We start from the raw sequence: 18,153 nt of genomic DNA on the forward strand, positions 1-18,153 counted from the left end.
AGATGAACCTTCAAAACATCATGCTAAGTGAAAGAAGCCAGACACAAGAGAATAAATCCATGAAATCCACTGCTATGAGGGCAGAATAGGCAAATTCATAGAGATGAGGTAGAATGGCCGTGGCCAGGGGCTGGGAGGTGAGGGGGCAGGGGGGAGACGGGGAGCTGTTTAATCTGTCTAGAACTTCAATTCGGGATGATGACAAAGTGTTGCAGGGAGACAATGGTGATGGTTGCAAAGCAACGAGAATGTACTCAGTGTCACTGCATTATATAGTTAAAATGGTTTAAATAGTGAATCTGATGCTATGTGTATTTTGCCACATTTTTAAAGTCTTTTTAACTCAAACAGAACAAAGCCATTAAATTATAGCAAGATCTCTTCACTCGCTGGTAGCTGTCAGCATAAGGATGGTTCTTCCGTTACTGGGGAGGTTAGAAATGCCAGAGAGATATTAAGGACATACTAGAACAAGAAGGAAACATCCCTCTTGAATTACCCAAAGGTCTAAAAAGACAACTGAAGGGGCTGCTTCTCCCCCAGGCATTTCTGACTTATTTAAGGCTGTGTTTGAGTCCCACCTAAACTCACCGGCCAGCACTCATGACCACACCTGGACAAAGAAGACCATAAAATCTCTAAGCGCTTCCAGTTCGAAAAAGTAAATAAAATCAGAATAGATGAAATGCACTGAGCCCTGCTAAGCCCCTGAACTGGCAGACAAGCCTTCCAGAAGCAGCAGACCTCTCTGTACGCTGGGAGCTCACACTTCTGAGGCAGACGGGGCTCTCAGGCTCCTTTCTTTCTGGATGGAGCCTGTCACATGGCTTGGCAGGAGGGGAGCAGAGCTGGTCCTGGCTCTGGGCCTTCCCAGTACCCACTCCCCACTGGCGGTAGGCACTCCGTAGGGGAACTTATTCCAAAGGGGGTCTCAAATAAGAGATGACTTTGATCCCCAACTTGATGGAAGAGAATGGCAGGGCTGGGTGAGAGGAAAGGGGAAGGAGGGGGGGAGGGGGGGTTCCGGGCAGCAGGGCTGGCTCGTGCCAAGCCCTGAAGCTGTGTATGTCCAGGGAGCAGCAAACACATCTGGCTGGCCTGACCACGTCCTCATACTGGAGGGTGGTAACCAATGAGGTTGCACGGTTGGGCTAGAGTTAGCTCACGCCTCTCCCACCACGCACGCTTGGTGCACCCATTGTTGTATGTGCTGGGAGGACCAGAGGCGCTGAGACAACAAAGACCTGGCCCTTGCCGACCACGTGACAGGTGCCGACTTCCTGAGCCTGCTCCGTCCAGATACGCCTACGACACAGGATTGTGGCAGGGACGGATTGGGATAACGAATGAAGAATGGCCTTGGAGATGCTAGACTCATGCAGGGGATTGTTTGATGTTATTATCCTTGGATCCCAGTACAGGAATTGCAGATCTATGGCACAGCTCTCCGACCTCCCTTCCTTCTGTTGTGGTGCATTTTACAATCAGAATAACTCAATTGGCACAATAATGTATCATGGTACAGGGAGAAAGCCGGACAGACTCAGGCCTACCACCTGTGACTTGAAGCGAGTGCTATAAAGATGCTCTCAGTCTGCACCTTTCCTTTCCTTCCCCTGCTTTTTTAAGCTTTTTTTTGTTTGTTGTTGAGAGAGAGAGAGATAGAGAGAGGGAGGGAGAGAATGAGTGGGGCAGGGGCCGAGAGAGAGGGGGAGAGGATTCCAAGGAGGCTCCGAGCAGTCAGCACGGGACCCAACGCAGGGCTCCATCCTACAAACCGTGAGACCATGACCTGAGCGGAGATCGAGAGTCGGATGCTTAACTGACTCAGCCAGCCAGACACCCCTCCCCTGCTGTTTCTACAAGGACTAGGCCCGCACTGGCTTCACCAACCTTAATCAGCTTCCGCAGGTGCAGACTCACAACACGGTGGTAGACAGAGATTTCTTATCCATGTTGAGCGTGGTGCCGAAGGGCCTTCCTCAACACTTGGGGTGAAATTTCCGGCTCCTTTTGATGGCAGACGGACTCTGTGTTGCCAGTTTCGTAATTCCTAAGCCGTAGTTACCTTTCCTGTGTCCGTCTCCAGATCCAGGGATGGAATTTTTGTAGTGCGTGTTTGCTACAAATCAAACTGTGATTTGGCACGGGTGGAATGAAAGTACACTTGAGGTAATTGATTGCTTAAAATTAATACTTCCTTTTGACCCTAAACTATTCGTCATTTCACCTGCACCGCAGGATGTCCAGCAAAGCAACTGGTACGTTGGAGAGCACAGTCGCCAAGCAGTGGAAGAGGCATTAAGGAGGGAGAACAAGGTAACGCCTGCTGGAAAGCCCACCTCGCTGTGTCTGCTGCCCTCGTACGGTCTTCTGACACTGCTCTGATGCACCGGCCTGTATCTCTCGGTGCTCAGGAGGTTGTCATTAAAAGGGGGACTCGGCTGTGTCACCGATTAGTCGTGACTGCCTCTCATTCCAAAATGTCTTTCGGTCCAGTTTTTATTATTATTATCATTATTATTGTTAAGTGAGAACAGTAAAAGCAGCCCTTGATTTGGGAGATCAAATGTGGAAGCTGGGGTGTAAATGGAGGTCACCATGGAAGGTGGCTTCCTTCTGCTTTCTTCCAAGTCCATCTCGTTACCAAAGGTCTGCCCAAGGTACAGCCCAAGGTACACCTTCATAAAGGTGAATCTTTATGTCTCCTGTCTTCAGGAAAGGTGCAAGGATCATGAATGCTGTGATAGTCAGGATACAATAGGTGATGCTGTACTAACCACCCAAGATCTCAGTCGCTTAGCACAGCAAAATAATTCTTGCTCACGTTCCTGGGCTAGAAAGGTTGGTGGGTTGACCCAGGCTGGTGAAGACCACAACTCGGTGTGTGCTCCCACCAGTCACATGCTGGCTCTTACCACAGCCTCTCTCAAAAGGAACATTTATCTCTGCTCACGCTTCCTTGGCCAAAGCAATTCATACAGCCAGGTCTACCTTCCAAGAGGATGGGGAAGGACAACCCCTTTTGACCAAAAGGAGAGGGGCACTGAAACACTTATGAGCAGATCAAATGACCACCACAACCATCATCACAAATAGCAAATAGTTATTAAGCAACTATTCTACTATGGGCAGAGAGCCCTACTTGATTGTGAGACTATCTCAAAAGTGATAGACAGGGTCTCAAGAGTGATGCCACATTGAAACCTCTCCCCTGCTAACCAGTACAATGCTTGGTGTTGAATGAGGAAATACAAAAATGAACACATCCATTCATTAGTAAATGGGTCAGTAAATGACAGGTCCCCAATAAATTTCAATAAAATGTAGCTCTCAGGATTGATACTGTAAAATTAAACAAGATAAATTATATATAAGTTTCTCGGGTAAATAGAATAATGCCCCCAACAAGAGGCCCACATCCTAATCCCCAGAACCTGTGAATACATCACCTTACGTAGAAAAAGTAATTCGCAGAAGTGATTAAATTAGGAATCTTGAGATGGGGACACTGTCTTGTATTATCTGAGTGGATTCAATGTAATCACAAGAATCCTATAAGACGAGGTAGGAATGTCAAAGTCAGACGTGGAGGCCGTGAGTCAAGGACCCCTGGCAGCCTCTGGAAGCCGGAAAAGGCAAGGAAACGGATTCTTCCTGAGAACCTCTAGAAGGAACCCAGCCCTGTGACCCCTAGATTTTAGCCTGGAAAAACCCATGTCAGAATTCAACCTCCAGAACTGGAGGAGAATCCATTGTTTTAGTCCGCAAAGGTCATGGTCATTTGTTACAGCAGCAGTAGGAAATTAAATGGTTGCTAACATAGTCTCCTGAACCTATTAGAAATAATTGGAACTATCTGATTGTCTAGGTGAGGAAACTGAGGCTAAACCAAGGTGTTGGTTGTAAAGGAAAAAGCGGCAGAACCTGTATTCAAGATCAGTGCTTTCTTCACAAAATCACAACTGCCTCTAGGAGCCATTTATAGTTCTTTACATTCAAATGGGGAGCCATAGGTGATGCCTTGGCTACAGGGGCCTCCCTTCCCTGTCCCTGGGGAATCCCACCATGGCTGACAGCTGCTGGGTATATGTGGGAACAGGCTGCCAACTCCGACCTTGCCTCTTCTTGGCTATCAGTACCCAATGAGCCACTGTGCTCTCTGAGCCTGTCTCCCACCAGAAAAATTACTCTTAAAGACCTGCTTCCAGGAGCCGCTGCGTGGATGGTTCTAGAAGAACAACGTATACATCACATAACGTCCTTCCAGAAATATCTGGGCACTCTGGCAAAGCTCCTTTTGCTTCCCTTCTGCCTCCTCCCACAAAAGCACTGAGAAAACAGAATCTCAGTTGGATAACTGCATATTTTCCTGTTCTGTTGGTCTCCGTTTTGTCAAAACGTGTTTCCAATTAATGACAGATAATTTCATTTAAGTTGCAAGATTGCCCAGATTCACTGTGACAAACTCATTGCAGAAGTTAAGATGATAAATCCAAAAATAGTGATGTGTCTTGGCCTCCTCTCCCTTTCTGATCTTGGGCAGTGTTCTGTGCTCGAATGTTAAGGCTTCAATTACCGCTGAATGTTTGAGGCCGAACAAGTTCCAGAAAATTCCTCAATCCCACTTCATGTACTCAGAGGCTGATTCATTTAAAGAGCAAAGATTTGGGCTTAGCTTTTAGGTACTCTACTAATTAGCCGTGATGCATTCGTGGATTCACTTAAGCAATTAGACTCTATTTCCCTTACCTGTAAAATAGGAAGAAAATAACTTCTCACGCTTTATGTAAACACTGCGTGAAATAATGTGTGTAACATGCTTAGCATCTTGAGAGCGAGTCTCGATAAACCTTAGCTACCAGCATTATCACGTCACTAGTTTTTTTAGCATTATTTATAAATTTAATATACTAATAGTATTATTACATAATATTACAAGCATTGTTATCAAGATCTATAATACTATATTAGTTACCTGTAATATAGTTATAGATCTATAGATATAAAACATAGTCTGCATAGAGATAATTATATGTAACAGTCATAGGCATAAATTATTATATAGATCTATCTCTATAAAAAATAGTTAAGTGTTGCACCCATCTAATTAGATGTAACCTAATAGATCATTTGTACTCATCTCCGTAAGAATCTGTGCAATTACAGCTAGAGACTTTTCAGTATTTGTCATCGTATAAAAGACAGCACGTAACCACAAAACCAAGTCTTGTAGGTGTGTTTCTGTTCGGGAAAATCGCTCCATTTCCTACCCATTTATGTCCAGACAGACGTTCATCCTGAGCAATTCCCCAGGATATACCTGGTCCCTGCAGTCTGCTTCTTCGCAGCCCTCAAGCCGTTTCACGCTAATGGATCTTTTTTTGGAAATTCTCTGTCTCCTCCCTTGGCTTCTGTCATACAGAAGCTTCTGGGTTTCCTCCTATCTCCCAGATATCTTCTTAATCCTTTTTTGCGTCCCCTCTTTCTTCCCCTGCACCTGCCTTCCCTTCACCTGAGGCTATGTTATCCCCTCCCTCACATATCTACTTGTGCTATCAATGACTGACGCCCCACCTCTTTTGGGGGCCCTTGCCCTATATTGACATCTCCTGACCAGAGGTCCCACTTATTATGCTAAAAGCCTCTCCTGCTAAAGCCTGCAGTGGCTCCCACTGTCTCTACAATAACACCTGAGCATCAGGCAGAAGAGGAAAGATGCGAACATGGGCAGGAGAAGGAAGCCCCTCTGGGAAGGGAGGTGGAGGGCTACTCCCTGCAGATGGGGCGGACTGGGAAAATGCTGAGTTCCCAAAAGCAAGACAGTGCCCTTGAGAAACAGTGGCTTGGCTGAAGCCGAGATTCAGGAAACAAAATCCCAAGACAGGTCGGTGCATCTATCCATTGAACATCATACTAAGGTTGTAGGCATGGCATAGAGGACAGTCGGGGACGGTGGGAGATTTGGAAGAAGGGGATGTCATAATCTGACGGGTATAGTTTTCAGACGAGATCGGGCGCGTTCAGGGTGGTATGGTCATAGACAGACGGGTATAGTTTTCAGAAAACAAGACCCCTTGAACATATTGACATTCGATAAATACTCATTAAATTAAACTGAACCAAAGACCTGTTTGCCAGAAAGAAAGCCATTTGGGAACTTCATACGCACAAGTGTCACTCTTGCCACCACTGTTGGGGTGGGGTTCTGGCTTGCCTGACAAGAGGCCATTCTTCCTTCTGCTTCAGGATGGCACTTTCTTGGTCCGAGACTGTTCCACGAAATCCAGGGCAGAACCCTACGTTTTGGTGGTGTTTTATGGGAACAGAGTCTACAACGTGAAAATCCGTTTCCTGGAGAAGAATCAGCAGTTTGCCCTGGGGACAGGACTCAGGGGAGACGAGGTGGGTATAACCTGACAGCTTCCCTTTTCCAGACCAACGACAGCAAGGGGGTAAGTTGGGGGATGCTGGCCAAGCCATCAGTCGGTCGCATCCCCACACCTGCTGGGATAGGAGAAAAGAGCGCCGCCCTGGAGGTGGAGACTGTAATTCCCTTCCAGCCCCTTCTACAAGCATCCCCGCCCACCTTACGCCTCAGCCCTCGGGGCCCCAGCCAATCCTGACCATTCCTGCACCCTCGCAAGGCTCTGGCCCATTAAAGAAAACTCACTTTGCAGGACACATCTCAGTTCTGCCTCCCGGGAGGCCTCCTCTGAAGCCTGTGTTGGTGTTAAGGCCACATTCCTTCCCCACCCCAGGGCCAAATTCCCAGCGCAGACATCCTGACAACATCCGCCTGCATTAGGAACCCTTAGGTTTGTGTCTCCAAATTGAATGTGAGTTCCATCACAGTATTCAGGGCCATGTTGAGCATGCCCCACATCAGTACGGATCCGCTGGTAGGCGGCTGGGTGAGACAGTCAATGAGGGCATTCATGGCAACTGTATAAATACAGAGAAGAAAGGAGATTGATTTGGGCTGAATGTGTTTATGGTAGTCTTGGTCTATCTGAACCACCTCACATTAACCCATAACCTCCTTGACATAACAGTTGCTCCGACCTTCGAGGTAGGGAAACTGAGGCTCAGACAGTTCCGTAAATGGCTAGAGACAAACGAAGAGTAAGTGAGAGGGCAGCTCTTCTTGGAAGGAAGGCGGGCAGGGAAGGGGATGGCAGGAAAGGGTAAGGTTCAAATTCTGAGTCGCCATTGACTAAGAATGTGAGCTCAGGCCAGTGACGTAACTTCTCTGAGATTTGGTTTCTTCAAATGTGATGTTCTTTTCTTGTCTGGACTTCTCTAATTCAGTGATTCTCGTGTAGCATCTCCAGACCTCAGTTGTATCTGTTGGTACGTATTACAGGCTGAATTTTGTCCCCCAGCTCTTCCAAATTCATATGTTGAAGACCTAACAGATAGTACCTCAGAATATAACTGTATTGGGGTATTTTTTTTTAGTTTATTTATTTATTTTGAGAGAGAGAGAAAGAAAGCAGGGGAGGGACAGAGAGAGAGGGAGAGACAGAATCCCAAGCAGCGATATGGGGCTCGAACTCACAGACTGTGAGATCACGCCCTGAGCCGAAACCAAGCGTCAGACACAACAGACTGGAGCCACCCAGGCACCCCTGTAATTGGGTATTTAGAGCTAAGGTCTTTAAAGAGGAGATTATGGTAAAATGAGGTCATATGGGCCGGCCCAGATCCAATATGACTGGTGTCTCTACAAGAGGAGATAAGGACACAGACACGCACGGCTGTGAAGTCACAGCGAGGAGATGGCCATCTACACACCAAGCAGAGAGAAGGAACCGAGGTGCCCACACCTCGATCTTGGACTCTCGGCGTCCAGATCTGTGAGACGGTACATCTCTGTTGTTCAGGCGCCCCCACCCCTCTCCGTCTGTGGTACTTTGTTACGGAGGACCGAGAAAACAAATACAGCGTGAAAACAAAACTTTCACACAACTGCCCATTATTCTTTGCTAGAAATCAAAACGAGGAACATTGCTGGGGCTGCCAAAATGCATCAGGCAGGCAGGTATGTGGGAAACCTGTCGGCAGCTGCGTGAAGACTCCGGCTTATGGGCACCGGGGTGGCTCAGTCAGTTAAGTGTCCGACTTCGGCTCAGGTCACGATCTCACGGTTTGTGGGTTCGAGCCCCACGTGGGGCTGTCTATTGTCAGGGCAGAGCCTGCTTGGGGTTCTGGCTCCCTCTCTCTCTGCCTCTCTCTCTCTCTCTCTCTCTCAAAAATAAGTAAACATTAAAAAAATGAATAAAAGACTCCAGCTTAAACCCAGCGTCTGACCCAGAGCCCTTTTTTAGGAATCACATGTGGCTGGAGAGTTGCGGTCAACACGGGCCTTTGCTGGAACCTGGGAAAGTTTTGACGGAAAGGAGAGCATGAGTGGATAGATAGATTAATGCATAAATCTTCTAAATACAGCCATAATAAGAGAGTATTATGGCAAAGCTAGAGAGAAGTAGCCAATCTTCCCTTTGGGATTAAGGATTAGTGACTTAACTGAACGTTAACACCCTCCGAGCCGGCCAGGGGTTTAGCAAGCCCACGGTAAGGGTTAGTTGTTATATTTTTCACTATTAATCCCGAGTCACTGTAATAACTGGGGTACAGCCCCCCTTAACTAGATGCCTGTGGTTAGTGAACATCCCGGCTCAGTTTCGCTCTGCCCTCTGTCTTCTTCCAGTTCATTGAACTGCTCACATTATTTTAAAAAGCTGTCTACGACTTTTAAATGCTCGGGACACCGCCCTGACGCGTGGGGAAATCACGCGCCCTGACGCGTGGGGCCCCTACCAGATGCCGTGTCCTTTGCTCTCTCACCTGGGCCTCCAAAAACCTCTGGGAAGGACGCGTTCGTGAGCCCCTTTTACCAGACCTAAAGAGGTCACCGCTTCTTCCCCAGCATGCCACACTTTGGTCTGCCCGTAAAAGAGGAGACAGCGACGCAGGGATGGCGTCCGAATAGCGTTTAATCAGATTGTCAGCCAGTTCACTGCCCCAGCAGGGAAGCAGTTACCATCTGTGACAGCCCAGATTAGACCGCCAGCTTCCAGGTGAGCTGTTCCAATTACGGTCACCAAGGACCCCTCAAGGATCCAAATGCCTATTTTAAGAAAACCCTTTTTGGGTTATTCTGGAATTTTCTCCTCCCATGCATTTCCCCCAAGCAAAAGCCTCCTTTTTCCTGTGTTTATGTAACACTTACATATGTTTGCTGTGCACAGAAAGCAGCCAATGCCGTTAACAATTACGAAGTGGATTGATTTCATCCTCATGGCGACCCTGGGACTTAGGTGCCGCCAATATTTCCATTTAACAGACGGTGACACGAAGACAGAAATGTTAAGTAACCACCACCACCACCACCACCACCCCCCCGCCCCCGTCACAGCAGGTACACGGCAAGGCTGGGGTTCATTTCTCATCCTGAATAACTATTCATATGATCTCAGATAACATCGTGACCAAACGCAAACAGTCCCCAGCCTCCTTGAAAACAGCCCAGAACGTGGGTGGAAGAATAGTTAACACTTTTCTGGAAGCTTCCTGTGTGCCAGGCACTGGGTGAGAAGTGAGACTTTACACTGGTTCTTCCTGCCCGTCCTCCCAGCGAACGGGCACTGGCACGAGGCTGGGACGGTCTAGCTTGCCCTCAGCTCCCTCCTGCACCCCTCCATGCGTGGGCACCCCAGCCTGGCTGGGGGAGACTCTCCCAGCTTTACAAAAGGAAGAAAGAACTGGACACAGTAAGGCTGTGCTGAGTGCAGGCTAGTGGCTAGCTACTTCACCTGGGGCTCGAACGAAGAATGAGGGTCTTAGTCCGACTCTGGAGGAGAAAGGTAATGAGATACAGGGACTTCAGGGACAATTTTGGTTTTGCGTGGCTGTGGGGCTGTCTTGCAAACCTTAGAATTGAACCACACATCCAATGCAGCGACGCCTGTCTCCAGGGAGTTATTACATGTAAGATGAGATGATGTAAACAGAGTGCCGAACTCATAAAGGGCAGGTGTTTCGTCAGTATGGGTTTGCATCGTAAATGATTCCCCAAAGCCCCTGCATCAGGCCTGTGCGCCCGGGCAGAGGTGAGGTGCAGCTCTCCCCGGGGTGTGGGGGGCTGCAGGGGATGCCTGGACGAGGCCCCAGAAAGCGAGCACAGAAGGCGAGCAAACCCACACGCGTCTGCCAAGAATAAGCCTGGGAAGGTCCATTTTACTGATTAGGTATGTGCATCATCCTGTTAGCCACGTGGCTAGAAACTCATGTCTGAATTCAGATTTCAGAGAGACCCATCGCCTTCACTCTCTGGGGCCTGTAACCAAGTACTGCAAACTTGGTGGCTTAAAACAACAGAAATGTGGAGCACCTGGGTGGCTCAGGGGGTTGAGCATCCGACTTCGGCTCAGGTCATGATCTCACCGCTCGTGGGTTCGAGCCCCACATCAGGCTCCGTGCTGCCAGCTCAGAGCCTGGAGCCTGCTTCGGATTCTGTGTCTCCCTCTCTCTCTCTGCCCCTCCCCTGCTGACGCTCTGTCCCTCAAAAGTAAATAAACATCTTTAAAAAATGTACTCTCCTGCGATTCTGGTGGCCAGACACCCGAAATCAAAGTATCAGCAGGGCTTCTGGACACTGAGGGAGGGATCCTTCCTTGCCCCTGTCAGCTTCCGGTGGCTCTGGGCGATCCTTGGCTCCTTGGCTTGTGGGCCACATGGCTCCGATCTCTGCCTCCGTGGTCACGCTGTCTCTTCCTCTTCTCTAAATGAATCCCCATTCTGGGGACACAGAGTCCCTGCCGGCCAGGGAGACCCTGCTCATCTGTGCCCATCTATGCATGTACCTGAGCAGGAGTGAGGCTGGAAATATTTAGCAACTGGTAGAACCCCAGCCCTGGCCAGAGAGGCACCTGCCATTACTAACCTGAGGAACTTCATCTGCTGCCAGACATGAGCCCTGCATCTAAGTCTAGAAATCACGTTTGTCAACATCTCCGTGAAAGCTCATAGAAGGGAGCAATTTCCATCACCAGACCATTCCCTGAAGTTTGCTTATTTATTTAGAGGGGCGCGGGGCAGAGAGAGGGAAAGAGAATCCCAAGCAGGCTCTGCACTGTCAGCACTGAACCCGACGCGGGGCTCAAGCTCACAAACCATGAGATCATGAGTGGAAATCGAGAGTCGGCAGATGCTTAACTGACTGAGCCACCCAGGTTCCCCAACCTGATAAACTTTAAAAACTAGTAGAGACACACAATGAGCCCATGAGCTCACGGCTTCTCGTTTCTTCCGTCTGCCACTCTGCTTCTCTTTTCTTCTTTCACTCCTATGCGTGCACCCAAACAGATTTACTTACCTTTCTGGCAGTCAACCATTGCCTACAGCTGGTATATAGGCCAAACATAAGAGGTGCAAACAAATTTTTTTTTATTTGATTTAATGTTTACTTATTTGAGAGGAGAGACAGAGACAGAGACAGAGCATGAGCAGGGGAGGGGCACAGAGAGAGGGAGACACTGAATCTGAAGCAGACTCCAGGCTCTGAGCTGTCAGCACAGAGCCTGATGCGTAAACAAATTTTTTAAGACCTAATATTAGGATGACATTTGCTCTCCTCCTGGAAAAAAATCATTTAATATAAAATTAAGAGCTTAATTATAATATTTTTTAAAAGTCTCTTTAATGTGTCAGTTGTGGGCCTATCACAAGGAGGAAATAATAAGAAATGATGCCTTGCTTGCTTCCTACCACTTATTAAAATTATGTTTTCATATACATTGGCATCCAGGCAGTAGGTTATTAAAATAATTAATATTGACTCATGATTTCAAGACCATCCTAAAGATAGCAGGAATGAGAATATTCTGGAAGCAAGCATTTTCCCTCTGAAGATGAACACCAGGGGAAGAGAAATTTCCTTTGTGCCACGTGGGGTTAACCAATGTCACAGAAGACTTCCACATGACAAGCTTGTCTTCATTATGTTTAGTTTTGCCAAATGTGAAAAAAGAGAAAACTCTGTTCTTAGTTTATAACTGGAAGGGAAACACCATAAAAAAGCCTTCCTGATGGCGTAGAAAGCATACAGTGATCGTCTATAACCCTCTCCAGTGATTTCATTGGTCTTTGTTCGTGTTCTTGGCAAACCTAGAAAGGATGAGGTCATAGGAATGACGTTTATTGAGCACTCACTGTATACACTAAGTTCTCTTCTAAACGCTATGTATGTGTCAACTCAATTAATCCTCACAATGGCCCTCAGAGGTACGTCCTGCCGTTACCATCCCTGTCCGTAGGTAAAGAAACTGAAACAGAGAGCGTAAGAAACTTGCCTGAGGTCACACAGCTAGTGAGCGGGAGAGCCCAGGTTGGAACTCAGGCACTCGGTCCCCACAGGCCCTTCACCTATGACCTCTGTCACACAACACTTGCTTTCCCCGTGTGACCCCTGGCAAAACCACCTTACCTCGGCATCAGGTAGGAACTGGTAGCTATTGAATACCTGTTAGGGGTGGACAGGTGGGTCATCTCACTGAAACCAGATACAGTAACAGGCACAGAGGGGCCAGCCACTTACAGATTTCATCAGGACTGTTTTCAGTGTGAAAAGACAGAACACAAAGTCGGATGAGCCTGGGTGGGAACACCGGAGAGCCCTGGGAACTCCATCATCAGGACAGGCAGGAACGGAGTGGATCCAGGGACTGGCCCATGTCAGGAAATTCATCATTGCCTGCCTCTTTCCCCCATTGTGACACCTCTTTACTCCTCACACCCTCCACAAGTGGCGGGAAGGATGGGACCGCCATGGCAGTTACAGGTCTCTTGTATTTCAACTCAGAACTCCCCTGAGGAAACAGCAGTTCCCTCCCAGCCACCACATGCAGCCCCAAGGGCAGGTCCCTCTTGAGTTCCAAGCTGACTATTTTCAGAGCACATTGTCCCTAAATGAAATTACCTATTTGCACAGGAAACTATTTTCCATCTGCCCCCACTAGAATGTAATCCCCATGAGGACCGGCACCAAGGCCATCTCATTCCTGCTGGATGTCCCGAAGGCCCGCAAACATTTCCGTGCTGGGGCGCACTGGGCAGAGGGAGGAGTGTGTATGATGCTAGAACAGCATCAGAGTCATCCCCACCATGGCTCCCTCCCTTCGGGCTGTGTCGTCTCTATCCTGGTCTGTTGGCATCCGGGCTCACACGCCACTGGCAAGGTGCAGAAGGGAAAGGGCAGACTCATGTCCAGAAAAACCTGGCCCCCTAGCTGTGTGACCTCCAGGCAGGTTAGGCCACGTCTCTGAGCTGCAGTTTCCTTAGCTCTTGCATGAAGGCCGTTTCTCCTGCCCTGCTCACCTTACAGGGTTGTGGCCAAGGAGGATCGAGGGCACGCATCATCTTAAGGTGTGCAAGGCAGACTGAGCAAGCTCTTCCCACTCGTCCTCCAGTATTCCCTTTGAGAACACACCCAAACTCAGTTCAGCAGCATCACTGTCCGTGCCCCCTTGTCCCCAACACCTGTCTTCGTTCATGCTTCTTCCTCTGCGTTTAGAATCCTTAAACCTCCTGCCCCTTTATGTAGAATCACCCAGAAGGTATAGCCCGTTTCAAGTCTACATCTTCAGCAAAGCACATCCTGATTCCCTAAGCTTGAAATAATCTCGGGCCACCTAGATGGCTCAGTCGGTTCAGAGTCGGACTCTTGATCCGGGCTCAGGTCATGATCTCGTGGTTCGTGAGTTGGAGCCCCACATTGGGCTCTGTGCTGATAGCTCTGAGTCTGCCTCAGATCCTCTGTCCCCCTCTCTCTCTGCCCCTCCTTCACTCGTGCTTGCTCTCTCCCTCTCTGAAATACATAAACTTTTAAAAAAAGAAAAAGGAAAAAGAAATAATCTCACTGTCCACAGCCCTTTGCCCGTGTACCTCCAGAAACATCAACATGTGAAGGTCTGCTATCACCTCGGTGTTTCACAAGAAGCCCTGGGAAGGAAGGGACATTGGCTAACAGCTACCAGCACCCTGAGGCCAGCTCTATGCCTTCTGATTACCCCAGGACTCCTTGGAACAGAGGGGTTTCCAGGAGGGAAGCTCACTGAGGCCTTCGGACCAATTTACGAAGTGAAGGTCGAGCCCTGACCCGCTCGCTTTTGGTCTCCCCAAGCACCCTGCTCTCCCTTGTTACTTTATCATTTTTTTATCTCTCTTCCTTCCAGAGCTGGCTCTCCCCATTCTTTAAAAAAAAAAAAAAAAAAAAAAAAAAAAACACTTTATGACACACCTTCACAATTCAAAATATATATATATATATTATATTATATATACATATCTATATATAATATAGATATATATAATCTATATATAATCTATATATAATATAGATATATATAATATATTATATATATAATATAGATATATTATATTATATATAGATTATATATATTATATATATAATCTATATATAATCTAGATATAATATAGATATAATATAGATATATATAATATATTATATACATATATATATAAATTGAATTAACTTCTTCTCTAACTAAAATGAAGCATCTAATTCTGTGCTTTAACCCACAGACACAAAAGATATTTACATTTTCATTAACTTTCTTTTCTGTGTTTCAGAAGTTTAATTCGGTGGAAGACATGATCGAACACTACAAGTATTTTCCCATCGTACTAATTGACGGGAAAGATAGAACTGGGATCCACAGGGTGCAATGCTACCTAACACAGCCGCTCCCCTTCAGCAGATGCTTCTCGCCGCGGTAGCCTGGGCTCTGTGTTCTCACCGGTTCAGGGGATCCGATGCCTCCACCCATTTTCCAATGATTTCAAAAGATGACGTTCTGTGGCTTCGAGGGATCACTTCTTTGACCTCGGAGAAAAAGAAAAACCTTTTACCATGGAAACTGGAAACTCAATCTCGGTTTCGAAAGTTCAAGCCACAGAAGAAATATCTATAAGAAGCAAAAAAATAAAAACTGGCTTTTAAAAGCGTATCATCTAAAGAGAAAACTGTAAATGTGGTCCTCGTGCCTATGTTACAGATGAGAAATAAAGGTGACAAGAAGGTTTGCTGAAATATTTGCAATTCGCACAGGACAGATCTATGTGAGACTCCCAAGTTTATGCTCTTTATAGGACCTGCCCCTGCCTTTATTTCTGGAGTGGTAGGACTTGTGACTTTAGATTTTTGAGATTCCTCAGGCTAAAGATATCGGTGAACGTAAGCTCTATTGTATTTGTGACCCTGGAAATTCAAGTGTCCGGACGACTGTAGTAGAAAAGGAGACTGCTTGTGAATATCACCTGGAGAAAATCAGAAATGCTCTTTCTGGAGGAAAGCAGAAATGCTCTGGTGTGAAATGGCCATGGCCCAGACTCCAGGACTCTGTGTCGAGTGGCTTGGAGACAAATGGAATTTGCAGATTCGTAGTCAGGGAGTAAGCTGAAGTCTGAGTGAAAGTTCAGAAAAATTTCTTTTTAATTCCCATGGTGGACTTCCCTTCAAAGGAAGAGAACCGTCCTCAGATAAGTGTGACCCTGAAGGAAGATTGCACGCCTCCTGATATTGTCGCCTCCTAAGGCTAAGAGGATCTTATTTGATTCCCATTTTACAATACAGATGAGGAAAAGAGGCTCAGAAAGGTTACTGATCTCACTCCGTGTAGGAAGAGAGCCCACGTTTTTATCCATTTCGCCTGGCTCCTTCCAAGCACACCTTCCCAGGTACATTCCCTGTAGAAATGAACCATCAAGTTGAAAAGCTAAATTAAGGAGAGAGAAACAATCTGAAAATACAGATTTACCCACATGAAAATGTATAAATAACTAAACTCTTTAGTGAAGTAAGTTAAAAGAGAGAGCTCTGGGTGAAATGAATACACATAATGACTTCAAATGTTTTCAAAGCCTGTACGTGAAATTTATGGAATATTTATGCAGTGGTAGCTCTAACACAGAAGTCAAGTCAAAAATAGAATTAGAAGGGGAGAGATAACAATGGAAACAACACAAAACCATGCTCCAGATCATCTCATCTGAAATAGCAGCCAAGGAGTGCCCTTAAAGGGGCCCCGACCATCCACCTACCAACCGGACAAGAGAGTGCAGGCTCTCTGCTTCCCCAAGGTCAATGGGAAGTAATGCCTCTGAGTCAGGGCAGGAGCATTTGATGAAGAAGCTCCTTGTCAGTTAGGGCTCTTGATACTCAACTGAGCCTACCTTCGAGTGCGCCCGCACAGGATAGCACGTGAACCAAGAAGCAAGAGTGTCTAGCCCGGGGCTTGGCTACTTCAGGAGCAGACTGCTCAGAACTGAAGGCAGTATGGTTGTTGCTAGTGCTCAGCTGGACCTCCAGGCCGGCGTGGAAACAGGCTGTGCAGAGGCCACAGCTCTTGTGCAGGAAGAATCAGACCCTCCTTCTACAAAGCTACGGGGAGACGGTGGAGAACTCCGATTTATAGCTCAGAGCCTGGAGCCTGCTTCGGATTCTGTGTCTCCCTCTCTCTCTGCCCCTCCCCTGCTCGTGCTCTGTCTCTCTCTCTGTCCCTCTCAAAAATAGATAAACATTTAAAAAAAAGAAAAAGAAATTAGCCATCTTAAAATAAAAATCCCACAATGCTTATACATAGGGAAATCTCTGGAAAGAAAAATACAAAATATTGGCAGGGTTGCTTTTTAGATGATTAGGGTTTGATGTTAGTTGGGTCTTCTGGAACTCAGATGCCAAGACAGGAGTTAGACGTGCAAACATTTATCGGAGGTAATGCCTGAGAAAGATAAAGGGGAGAAAGAACAGGACGAGGCAGGGAGAGCCTTCGGGCTGTGATGTGGTCTGATCTCTATGAGAAGGGAGAGGGAAGGAGGGAGACATGAGTAGGAAAGCCATCCAACCGAAACGCAGCCCTGGCAGGTTGCTGGCCAGTCCACCGGTACGATCCAGAGCTAGTGCCCATAGTGGAGACAGTCCCATGTGGGGCAGAAATGGCTAGGTCCTAGTGCAACACCATGTAAGTCATTGCCAGAGGCTGCCCAGGAAAAACACAACCTTCAGCTACCATGGGAGATCCAGAAGGCGCTGCAGCAGGAGGCTCTTGGACAACTCACTGTTCAGCAAGTTCTTGTTTCAAGTGCGAGCCAAGTGGCTCGCCACCACGCCTGACACAGTGACTCTGGTTCTCGGCGTTAACGGTGATAAGGACGTATTGCTTGTCACAGATTACTGAATAGTAAGGATATATAATTTTAATTGTATTTTGTTCTTACAGCAGTTTTGTAAAGAAGGCAGGACAGGTATTCTTAACCCATCGTATAATTGAGGACACTGTATCTCCTTGGCCCAAATCTTACAGTGACATAGTTATGGCTGAAGCAACGTCTTCATACACAGTGCTATTCGGTGTCTAAGCTGACTATTTGATCTGTATTCAAAGTTCAATGATTTGGGTGTGGCTGGCCCAAATTCCCAAGGGGGTTCATCTCCCTTCAACTAGTATTTCATTTGCAATTGAAAAGTGTCACTTGATTCCTAGGCTCAATAGAGGAGGGAAATCTTAGCTTCATCTGATTATAGCATCTATGCATTCAAGACATTTCTTTGACTGAATAATTATCATTCTGGATCAATTTCTATCTCGCTCATCTTTAATAATACCTCGCTGTAAGCACTTGTTTCTATAGTGCATATGCATTCATTGCTAAGCACTCTTGAGACCGTTGCGATTCTAGTGGTGAATTAAAGGGCAGAAACAGACGAGTAAGAACCCAATAAATCAGATAATCTACTTTACTGTATTTCCATTTTAATACTTATCACTGAGTGTTTGTCAGTGAGGCCAACGTTAGATATGTTGACGAAGCTTACTTGAGATGGTTTTTAAAAGTTTTGAACCAGAAGATTTTAAATTTTTCCAATGTTACTCAATGGAAAATTCCCCCACATGGGCATATGCCTGTGGGAGAGGATGTGGGGGTGTGGCTTGTGAGTGTGTTTGAGTAACTACATCAGAGCTGAAATCGGTTAAGTCTTCTGTGCTGATGACACAGAAGAATCACATTTTACCCCATGGGGAAGTTTAGCCCATCGTCATGTGTACACACATAAACACATTTTTATAA

The 18,153-nt window shown here is 46.8% G+C and overlaps 1 protein-coding gene across 1 annotated transcript in view; it reads left to right on the top strand.

Moving 5' to 3' along the window:
- The window catches only part of CLNK (cytokine dependent hematopoietic cell linker), a 166,329-nt gene extending 148,176 nt beyond the window's left edge, over window positions 1-18,153 (top strand). Inside the window, exons 17-19 of the mRNA XM_058723091.1 lie at window positions 2,242-2,319; window positions 6,250-6,405; window positions 14,656-18,153. Coding sequence (XP_058579074.1) covers window positions 2,242-2,319; window positions 6,250-6,405; window positions 14,656-14,802 — 381 coding nt within the window. The 3' untranslated portion in view covers window positions 14,803-18,153. The remainder of the gene's footprint in view (window positions 1-2,241; window positions 2,320-6,249; window positions 6,406-14,655) is intronic.

The sequence above is a fragment of the Neofelis nebulosa genome, chromosome 3 (assembly GCF_028018385.1).
Source record: "Neofelis nebulosa isolate mNeoNeb1 chromosome 3, mNeoNeb1.pri, whole genome shotgun sequence".
In the NCBI taxonomy this organism is placed as follows: Eukaryota; Metazoa; Chordata; class Mammalia; order Carnivora; family Felidae; genus Neofelis; species Neofelis nebulosa.